The sequence below is a fragment of the Suncus etruscus genome, chromosome 5, assembly GCF_024139225.1.
Source record: "Suncus etruscus isolate mSunEtr1 chromosome 5, mSunEtr1.pri.cur, whole genome shotgun sequence".
Lineage (NCBI taxonomy): Eukaryota > Metazoa > Chordata > Mammalia > Eulipotyphla > Soricidae > Suncus > Suncus etruscus.
In genome coordinates this window covers 156,174,048-156,184,874 of record NC_064852.1, presented here as the reverse complement: position 1 = coordinate 156,184,874, position 10,827 = coordinate 156,174,048, and the positions used below count along the sequence as shown (strand labels likewise).

At 55.6% G+C, this 10,827-nt stretch overlaps 1 protein-coding gene across 1 annotated transcript; it reads left to right on the top strand.

The window, feature by feature from the left end:
• The first annotated feature begins 3,334 nt into the window (after nt 1-3,334).
• GPR20 (G protein-coupled receptor 20) lies at nt 3,335-10,449 on the top strand. Its single transcript, XM_049772965.1, has 7 exons — nt 3,335-3,377; nt 3,469-3,568; nt 3,658-3,722; nt 3,816-4,014; nt 4,899-4,951; nt 6,700-6,892; nt 9,410-10,449. Exons 1-7 carry the CDS (start codon nt 3,335-3,337, stop codon nt 10,443-10,445), a joined length of 1,689 nt encoding a protein of 562 aa, XP_049628922.1. The 3' UTR covers nt 10,446-10,449.
• Nucleotides 10,450-10,827: the final 378 nt, after the last annotated feature.

Below are 10,827 nucleotides of genomic sequence, written 5' to 3'. Positions count from 1 at the left end.
GGATAGTTTGAAATGTAGTTATTTCTCTAACAAAACTCATCCCTGTTTGTGGTGAGCTTCATGAAGTGAGCTGGAACTTCCAGCTCTTTTCTCTTTTGTGTCTGAAAATTATTATTGCAATAATGTCTTTCATTTTTCTTAAAACCCATAGATGAGTGAGACCATTCTGTGTTTCTCTCTCTCTTTCTCTCTCTCTCTGACTTATTTCACTCAGTATAATAGATTCCATGTACATCCATGTATAGGAAAATTTTATGACTTCTGACAGCTGCATAATATTTCATGTGTATATGTACCACAGCTTCTTTAGCTATTTTTCTGTTGAAGAGTATCTTGGTTGTTTCCAGAGTCTTGCTATGGTAAATAGTGCTGCAATAAATATAGGTGTAAGAAAGGAATTTTTGTATTGTATTTTTGTGTTCCTAGGGTGTATTCCTAGGAGTGGTATAGCTGGATCATATGGGAGCTCGATTTCCAGTTTTTGGAGGAATCTCCATATCGCTTTCCGAAAAGGTTGGACTAGACAGCATTCCGACCAGCAGTGGATAAGAGTTCCTTTCTCTCCACATCCCCGCCAACACTGTTTGTTCTCATTCTTTGTGATGTGTGCCAATCTCTGTGGTGTGAGGGGTGGTACCTCATAGTTGTTTTGATTTGCATCTCCCTGATGATTAGTGATGTGGAGCATTTTTTTCATGTGTCTTTTGGCCATTTGTATTTCTTCTTTGTCAAAGTGTCTGTCCATTTCTTCTCCCCATTTTTTGATGGGATTAGATGTTTTTTTCTTGGTAAGTTCTGTCAGTGCCTTGTATATTTTGGAGACTAGCCCCTTGTCTGCTGGGTATTGGGTGAATAGTTTCTCCCACTCAGTGGGTGGCTCTTGTATCCTGGGCGCTATTTCCTTTGAGGAGCAGAAGCTTCTCAGCTTAATATATTCTCATCTGTTAATCTCTGCTTTCACTTGCTTGGAGAGTGCAGTTTCCTCCTTGAAGATGCCTATAGTCTCAATGTCCTGGAGTGTTTTGCCTACGTGTTGTTCTGTATATCTTATGGTTTCGAGTCTGATATCGAGGTCTTTAATCCATTTGGATTTTACCTTCGTACATGAGGTTAACTGGGGGTCTAAGTTCAATTTTTTGCAAGTGGCTAGCCAGTTATGCCAACACCACTTGTTGAAGTGGCTTTCTTTGCTCCATTTAGGATTTCTTGCTCCTTTATCAAAAATTAGGTGATTGTATGTCTGTGGAACATTCTCAGAGTATTCAAGCCTATTCCACTGATCTGAGGTCCTGTCTTTATTCCAATACCATGCTGTTTTGATAACTACTGCTTTGTAGTAAAGTTTAAAGTTGGGGAAAGTAGTTCCTCGCATATTCTTTTTCCCAATGATTGCTTTAGCTATTCTAGGGTGTTTATTGTTCCAAATGAATTTCAAAAGTGCCTGATCCACTTCTTTGAAGAATGTCATGGGTATCTTTAGAGGGATCGCATTAAATCTGTACAATGCTTTGGGGTGTATTGCCATTTTAATGATGTTAATCCTGCCAATCCATGAGCAGGGTATGTGTTTCCATTTCCGCATGTCCTCTCTTATTTCTTGGAGCAGAGTTTTATAGTTTTCTTTGTATAGGTCCTTCACATTTTTAGTCAAGTTGATTTCAAGATATTTGAGTTTGTGTGGCACTATTGTGAATGGGGTTATTTTCTTAATGTCCATTTCTTCCTTATTACTATTGGTGTATAGGAAGGCCATTGATTTTTGTGTGTTAATTTTGTAGCCTGCCACCTTGCTATATGAGTCTATTGTTTCTATTAGCTTTTTGGTATAGTCTTTAGGGTACTAATGCTATTTTTATTGCGATTATTCGGTTAGTGAATAAGTGCGAATACTGCGATATTTGAAGGCTGGCCGCAGGCCACAAAATGTTGTACGGAGGACTGCAAATGGCCCTCGGGCCTCGAGTTTGAGACCCCTGGCCTACAGTGTCCTGCCCAGTGTGGGGACAATCAGAGGAAGAGAAGAGAAGTTGGGGCTGCAGGCACATCTTTCTCCTAGGTCACACTCTCACATCAGATTTCTCTGGCCTCCGCAGGACCCCACGGGGTCCAGAAATCCCTGCGTCTCAGGCAACCCCAGGGTGGCCAACCCATGTTCCACCTTGCAGAGCGAAAGGAAAGGGAAGGGAAGGGAAGGGAAGGGAGGGGAAGGGAAGGGAAGGGAAGGGAAGGGAAGGGAAGGGAAGGGAAGGGAAGGGAAGGGAAGGGAAGGGAAGGGAAGGGAAGGGAAGGGAAGGGAAGGGAAGGAAAGGAAAAGGAAGGGAAAGGAATGGAAAGGAAAGGAAGGAGCTCAAAACTGCCCGACAGCACCCTCAAACACAGAACCTGGAGGAAGAGGCTGGGCGGTGCCCAATCCTGCAAGTCTGAGAACCATGGCCACTCTGAAACCACGCCCCTTCCTTGTGAGGCCATGTCCATTTCCAGGGCCCCACCTCACAGAGCTGCTCTGGGTTCAGCCCCCCAACTCATCATCTCCCAGCTCATCAGACAGGGTCTCCCCAGGGACAACCACTGGGACTGCTGGGACTAGCTGTCCAGGGGTGACAGAGGTCCCTGGGGTCCCTGGGGTCTCAGGCTCTGTCTAGTCCCCACAACTAGGGCTCAAAGCCCTTTTCTTGTCCCATGCTGAGGCCCACAAATACATTCATCACATAGACCTCAGGCAGCCCACTAGGGTCAAGGTGACAGACAGGGTCAGGTGACAAGTTACTGCGACTGTCAAGGTGACGGTCAGGTGATAGGGTGACAGGGTTGGGTAAGCCAGGGCAGAGTGACAATGTCAGGGTCAGGTGACAAAGTGACAGGGTGACAGGGTGGCAGTCAGAGTGTGACCCTCGTCAGCATAACCTTCCCTGTCTGGCTTGTGGGCTGTCCCTTTGGGGGCCAGGCAGGAGACCCAAGCTGGGCAGGAGGGAGGTCACCTGACTCAAAGGTTGGGATCCCTACTCCTCAGCTCCGTCAAGGCCGCACCCACCTCCTAAAAGCAAACTGTGCCCTCTGGTCCCTCCTGTGGGTTCCACTGGATCCTGAGGTCCTGTGGCCCCAGCACCTGACACTGGCTGGCTGGCCAATGTCCCCTCCCCAGGTGCCGCCTCGCAACCCCTGCCACTTTCCCCAGCCCTGGGCCTCAGTTTCCTTCCCTGTCCCATGTCAAGCCCCCAAGCTGCAGGCTGGCCTGCCCTCCTGGCTCCTCCCTGCTCCGCAGGCTCAGTTCCCGCCGGCCGGCCCACCCCCAAGGGGCCTTCTGCCAAAAGCAGCCCCACAGCTCTGACGTCAGATGGGGAAGGCGCGGCCGGTGGGGCAGCGTCCAGTCCCGGCAAGTGAGGGAGTGAGGCCTGAGGGCTTGGCCGTTGCTACTCTCCTGCCGCCCACCGAGGTGAGTGTGGTCTGGGGGGCTCACTCTCTCCGCAGGATGCCAGGAGTGGGAGAGGGGCGGCTGTGGGCCCTGGGGGCCCCGAGAGGCTAAAGGCTACAATAGCTGGACCGGGGAGAGGCAAGCCCCCTCAGATTCGTGGGCTCCCCACCTGGTGCTTCTGACCCTGCAGGCTCCACTCACGCACTCACTCACCTGCTCTTCCATTCATTCATTCGCTCTCACAGGCCTCAGTTTCCCCAGGCCTTAAAGGTCTTGGGTGGCCTTGGAGGCCGGGTCAAGAGACAGCCATGTAGGACTGAGGCTGAGGCAGGACTAGTTCAGAAGGGGACCCGGTCCAGGGAGGCTGTCAACCCTGTGTCCCGTTTCAGACTCTCCCCTCCAGCCGTGCTGGCCAGGAGGGACGGGGAGACAGACAGACCCAAAATGCCAGGGTGCTCACAGGACTGTGTCACTCCCAGCAGACTCCCACTGGTACTCAGGCCCTGTGAGAAACAGGGTCCCCAGAGGGGCAGCGGCTGGGAACTGGCTGGGGGCCAAGGCTGGGCAGGAAGGCGGGTGGAAGCTGCCCAGCTGTGCACCAGGCAGGACAGGGCAGGAAGGAGCCTATGGTGGCCCCAAGTTTGGTAGCACTGAGGGCCGTGCCCCCCACTGTCTTCCAGGTCCCTCTTGCCTGTTTCTGGGGGAGCTCACTGCCCTCCAGGGCCTTATATAAACAGAACTTATGGCCTGGACACCCCTGGGTCCCACTTGTGTATTTGTGGGGATGGAAGGTTTCTAAAAGCTCAGAGTTGTTTCAGGTCATCTGAGGCTGGGTAAACTGAGGCAGGGGAGGCCAGAGAGGCCTCTTTCTTTTTTCTTTTTTTTTTTTTTTTTGGTTTTGGGCCACACCTGGTGATGCTCAGGGGTTACTCCTGGCTATGCGCTCAGAAGTCGTTCCTGGCTTGGGGGACCATACGGGATGCCAGGGGATCGAACCACGGTCCATCCTAGGCTAGCGCTGGCAAGGCAGACACCTTACCTCTATGGCCACCATGCCAGCCCCAAAATTTCTTGTTTTGTTTTTTTGGGGCACCACACCCGTTTGATGCTCAGGGGTTACTCCTGGCTAAGTGCTCAGAAGTTGCCCCTGGCTTGGGGGGACCATATGGGACGCTGTGGGATCGAACTGCGGTCCTTCCTTGGCTAGCGCTTGCAAGGCAGACACCTTACCCAGAGAGGCCTCTTTCAAGTCACCATTTGGGATGAAAAGTCTGCCTGGGTCAGCAGGGAAACAACCTGGGCCACAGAGAACCAGTGTCGGGAGGTTTAGGGGTCCAGTGACCAGACTCAGGAGTGTAGGTCACAGAGAACTGGAGTGGAGAAGGTTGGAGGGCCCAGTGGCCAGCACCAAAGAGTCCTCTCAGAACTGCTTGCATAAGCCAGCACCAAGCTTCTATAGAACCCTGGACCCTGCACTGTGCCCCAGGGCCTTTGCACAGACCCTGCACCTCACAACTGTTCCCACCACCACCTGCCCAGGTGGGTCTCTGCACCTTTACCCTCTCCCCCCTGGGCCATGTGAGCCTCAAATGACTGACCCCGATTCTATGGCTAAATATGGCAGTAAGGGTCTGGGGATGCAAGCAGAGCTGGGGGTGGGAGGCACTTGTGAAGGACAGAAGACCAAGCAGGGGATGAGAAAGTGCAGTGGCCATGAGTCCCAGGTTGGGGGCAGAGAGGTGCCCGTGGGACCCAGGACTCAGCAGTCCAGAGATACAGGTGGGGTAAGGACAGAGAGGGGCTCACCTGGCTGATATCCCATCTCCCTTGCAGCAGCACCCTGGGGCAGTGCAGAGGAACAGATGTGTTATCACACACACACACACACACACACACACACACACACACACACACACACACACGAGCCCCTGGGGCTGTTCTGGCGGCACTGTGGACACCTACTCTTCTCTGTCCATGTGCATTCACTTTGCAGGGCTGCCCTAGCAGGTTGTGAGCTCCCCGTCTCCCACTTTGCCAGGAGGTGGTCAATGGGGAAATAGCTCAAACAGTAAGGAAGGAACACAGCAGAAGCCTCTGCAGCCACTCAGGAGGCAGCAGCCTACTTGAGCAATCAGGGAGGGCTCTCCGAAGGAAGGGGCATCTGACTTGAAGAGAGATGGTGGGTGAATAAGCAGAATAGCCAGGGTCATTTTACCCACAAGGGATAATAGACACTAGACACTGCCCTTAAGCCAAAAAGGTTGAGAATGAGGGGCCAAAGTGGCGGTGCAAGCGGTAAGGCATCTGCCTTGTGCGTGCTAGCCTAGGACGGATCCCATATGGTCCCCCATACCAGGGCCGATTTCTGAGCGCATAGCCAAGAGTAACCCCTGAGCATCACTGGGTGTGGCCCATAAACAAACAAACAAATAAAAGGTTGAGAGTGACTTCTTACACCCAGTCTTGCAGCTGGCTTCAGGCAGAGCTGGTGCCAAGGACTTGAGCTGTCTCCCACCCCTTACCTGGACCCTGTTCCAGCAGAGGAGTGATGTTTTGATAGGACCCCAGTGAGAGTGCAAGGGATGGCGTCCTGGCACCCATAGGCAGGAGAGCCCATCATGGAGGCAGGCGGAGTCCAGCGCAGTGGGTGCTCAGAGCACAGGTTCCAGTATCACCGTCTGCCCTAGGACATAGTCAGGGCAGGAAGACAACTCAGAGTCGGAAAACAAACACATAAAGGGTGGCTCACCCCATGGTCCAGTCTCCACCCTAGGGTCCCTCATCTCAGCACAACATATCCCAGTCCAAAGGACCCTCAGATGGGGCCAGAGAGAGAGCATAGAGGTAGGGTGTTTGTCTTGCATACAGAAGGATGGTGGTTCAAATCCGGGCATTCCATGTGGTCCCCTGAGCCTGCCAGGAGCGATTCCTGAGTGTAGAGCCCGGAGGAACCCCTGAGCACTGCTGGGTGTGACACCCCCCAAAAAAAATACCCTCAGAGCCACAGCCCAGTTTAGGGGAACTGAGACCCACTGAAACCCCCTGAACAGGAAGGAAACCCCCAATCCATGGGAGATGCTTGTCGTGGGGACGCCCCCTCACCACCCTACATGGTGCTGGTCAGCAGGGCCAGGATTGACCCTGGCGGAATCTCCAAAAGCAACCTCCAGCTCTCTGAGGTGTCCCTTTGGAGCCCTCACCCGGTTCTCCCCACAGTCCCTCATCACACTCCCTGAAGTCCCTCACCCCTAGTCCTACCAGCACCCCTGATCCCTGTCCCCCCACAGCCCCTCACCCTCCACTCACCAGACCCTCCAGCTACTCTGTAGACAGGGGTCCCACTGTCCATCTCCGAAGCCGGTGCATGACCCAGTCCGGCCAGATTCAGGTCCTCCATGGCACTGCCCAGGCCCCAGCCCGTTTCCTGAGTGGTTGTACCCGCCCACAGCAAACCAGCTCTGTGGTTGGCAGTGGTGTGCTGTGGGCAGTGCCCAGCATAGAAGCACATCTCACTGGCCACACTGTGCCAGCTCCAGCAGCTGGTCCTGGTATGAGTCTTGACCACCCAAAATATCCAGTAATAAAGGGCCCTGGTAGTGCCTCCTCCCACAGGCTAACAACTAGAGCTGCTTGCCTCTCCTTCTGACTAGCTCCAGTGCAGATAGAGCCTCTTCCCTCAGATGTGTCTCCTGTCATCCTGATTAGAGGTTGGAGGGCAGAACCAGCACCCGTGTGGGGCCACCTCAAAGGATTCACCCCTGAGCCTGCCTGGGGCAGGTCTGTGCCTTCTCTTTCAGACCAAGAGGGCCCCACTGACCCGCCCTGCCCTCAATTGTGCAGTCCTCCTGAAAGTGCCCAGAAGCCCCTGACACCTTTATGCTTGAAGGGGGCCCTTGGAGGGTGATGAGTTAGTCTTTTATTGTTCTCAAGGGCACCCCTAGGAGTATCCGGCGAGGTGCTGGGGATCAGACTCCAAGTCTTATGCCTGCCAGGCCTGTGCTCCACACCCTCATCCCATCCGGGCCTTGGGGGCTCTGGTGCTGAGCAGGGCCTGACTTTGAACCCTGGGACCCCACAGTCTGGGGTCGGACATGGTCTGAGTTTGACCCTTGACACCTTACATCATGGAATCTGGTACGACACGAGTTGGAATCCTGGCACTCAAAAGCTGAATTTGAGCAGTGTTGGGTGAAGCCAGGGGGAAAGCCCTGGTCATGACCCTTAGCACCCCAAAGCACCGCCGAGCTGCCGGCCGTTTCTCATCTCCCCACATGCCACTTGGGGTAAAGCCAAGGAACAGAAGCCAGACTTGGGCTGAGTGGTGTGGGGACCCCTGTCTCCTACCCTCCTGTCCTAGTTGTTCTAACCCACTGCCTGGTCCCAGCTCTGGAGCTGCAGGACGTCTGCAGAGACCTGGCAGGTCCAAGAGGACATGTCCTTGGTGTTTACTGTCTGTCTGTCTGGGTGACAGGAGGCAGACAGGACAGGCCAGACCAGCTGGAACCCCAGGGACCCTGATGTGTCCTGATTGCGCTGCCCTTCCTCCCTTGACCCCCTCATGTTTTTGCGAAGGACCTTCAGAAAGTCCCAGCCCCAGGAACCAGAGCAATAGCACAGCAAGGAGGGTGTTTGCCTTGCATGAAGCCAACCCAGGCTCGCTCCCCAGCATCCCATAGGCTCCCCTGAGCACCACCAGAAGTAATTTCTGAGCACAGAAGTATCTTTTTTTTGGGGGGGTCACACCCAGCAGCGCTCAGGGGTAACTCCTGGCTCTATGCTCAGAAATCGCTCCTGGTAGGCTTAGAGGACCATATGGGATGCCGGGATTCAAAACACTGTCCTTCTGCATGCAAGGCAAATGCCTTACCTCCATGCTATCTCTCTGGCCCTAAAAATATCATTTCTGAGCACAGAGCCAGGAGTAATCTCTGAGCACTGCCAGGTATCCCCCCCCAAAAAAAAAATTAGTCCCAGTTCCTAGGCGCCCAGCTTAGCCACTTCTCTGGCCCAGATGTCTCCACCCATGGCACAGAAGCCTTTCTTGCATGGGACTGAGCACAGAAGGGAACACCGAGGCAAGGAAAAGGCCCGGTTGCAAAATTCCTCCCATTCAGGATAGGAGCACAACCTATTGCCAGAGGCTGCCAGAGCCTCTACCTCTGACCTCTTTCCTGGAAGTGCCCACCTGACCAGACTGGGCATTACATGGTGACCCATAGGCAGCGTCTGCATGCCTGGTCCAAGTGGGACAGGCAGAGGCCTGTCCATCTGTCTGTCCAGAGCAGACATCTCTATCCAGCATGTCCTGATGGCCACCTAGGCTGCCCTCACCCTGAAAACCCCAGGAATGTTCCTGGATGTGGCTTAGCTGCCAATCCTCATTTCTAGAGAAGGGGTGAGTGGGGGGGGGGGGCAATTCAGAGGAGCATATACCTCAGGTCCAGGGAGAAGCTGGGGATCCCATAAGCTTGTACTCAGGCCCCCAACCCTGCTGGACTCGGGGCTGGCTCTGGAGGAGAACAAGGCCAGAACCTGTGGCTGTGGGAGCAGGAGAGGACAGAGAGGAGGGGGTACTCAGCTCCATGGTGGGAGGAACTCTACCTCTGAAGTCCCTGGACCGACACATATGGAACCTTCCCCCCAACAGCTCCATGTAAAACATCAGACGCACATCCCAGAGATACATCCTAAGGGATGTATCTGGGGTTGTCCAGCAAGGGAGGGACAGAGGGAGGGAGGGAAGGTAGAGGTCTTGGATCCTAAGTCCTAGACTCGCAAAAACATTCTCCTCCACTGTCTAACCACTCCAGAGATGGGAGGGTCCTCCTGCACCCCAGACCAGCGGGCTCAGCATCTTCCAACACCTCCTAAGGAGTCCACACACCAGCAGGTGCCCAGGGCCTGGCAGCTGCCAAGGGGGCCAGTCCTGGGCGGCAGAGGCGGGAGGCTAGTTCTCCGGGCCAGCAGGTGGGCTCAGCTGTGTCTCCCTCCTCACAGGCCTGGAGTGCCGGCCACCATGGCCCTCGCCGCAGCTGCCCCCAACGTCACAACCAACGGCAGCTCCGCACTGTTGCACCTGCTGGCACAGCTGGACGAGGAGCTGTACGCGGCCTTCCCCGGCCTGTGGCTGGCGCTCATGGCGCTGCACGGGGGCATCTTCCTGGCGGGGCTGCTGCTCAACGGGCTGGCCCTGTATGTGTTCTGCTGCCGCACACGGGCCCGGACACCCTCGGTCATCTACACCCTCAACCTGGTGGTCACCGACCTGCTGGTGGGCCTGTCGCTGCCCACGCGCTTCCTGGTGTTCTACAGCGCGCGTGGCTGTCTGCGCTGCGCCTTCCCGCACGTCTTCGGCTACTTCCTCAACATGCACTGCTCCGTTCTCTTCCTCACCTGCATCTGCGTGGACCGCTACCTGGCCATCGTGCGCCCTGACGGTGCCCAGCGCTGGCGCCAGCCCTCCTGCGCGCGGGCCGTGTGTGCCTGCGTGTGGCTGGCAGCGGGCACCGTGACTCTGTCCGTGCTGGGCGTGACGGCGGGCGATGGGCCCTGCTGCCGGGCCGTGGCACTGACGGTGCTGCAGTTCCTGCTGCCCCTGCTGGTGCTCAGCGCCTTCACAGGCCGCATGGTGTGCGCCCTGTCCAGGCCCGGCCTGCTTCCCCAGGGCCAGCAGCGCCGAGTGCGAGCCGTCCAGCTGCTGCTGACCGTGCTGGGCATCTTCCTCGTGTGCTTCACCCCCTTCCACGCCCGCCAGGTGACCGTGGCACTGTGGCCCAACGTGCCGCGCCACCCAAGCCTAGTGGCCTACCACGTGGCTCTGACACTCAGCAGCCTCAATAGCTGCCTGGACCCGGTGGTGTATTGCTTTGTCACCAGCGGCTTCCAGGCCACGGTCCGCAGCCTCCTGGGCCGGCCAGGGGCTGAAGCTGAGCCCAGCCGTGGTGACACAGTGGGCCTGCACCAGAGCTCCAAGGGCACCAGGCCCAGCCCCTGTACTCTTCCAGCAGCGCTGGCCAATGGGCCCAAGGCTTAGCCAGCCTGCCCCCACCAGGAACTGTGCTCAGAACACCCCGGGTAGACAGGTCAGCTGCCACGTCTCCAATGCCAACAAATCACTTCTTCTGGCCCAGAGAGCTGGCCACGCACCCAACCCCCAGAAAACAGCCAGGGCACTGTACGGGAAGACTCATTCGGGCTGAGGTGGGTGGCCTGTAGCCTGGCTATTTCTACTCAGTGTTGTGTCTGCTGAGAAGTTGGTGGCCAATGGCTTGCCCTGGAGAAAGGAACACGGATGCGTAGTGGGTCTGAGAATTTACTTCCTGGGGACCAGGTGATGTGCAGGGTCTGGCTGGGACCCATCAAGAAACCCCCATGACCGACCCCCCATGACAGATGACCACTGGCTGCCAGAAAGA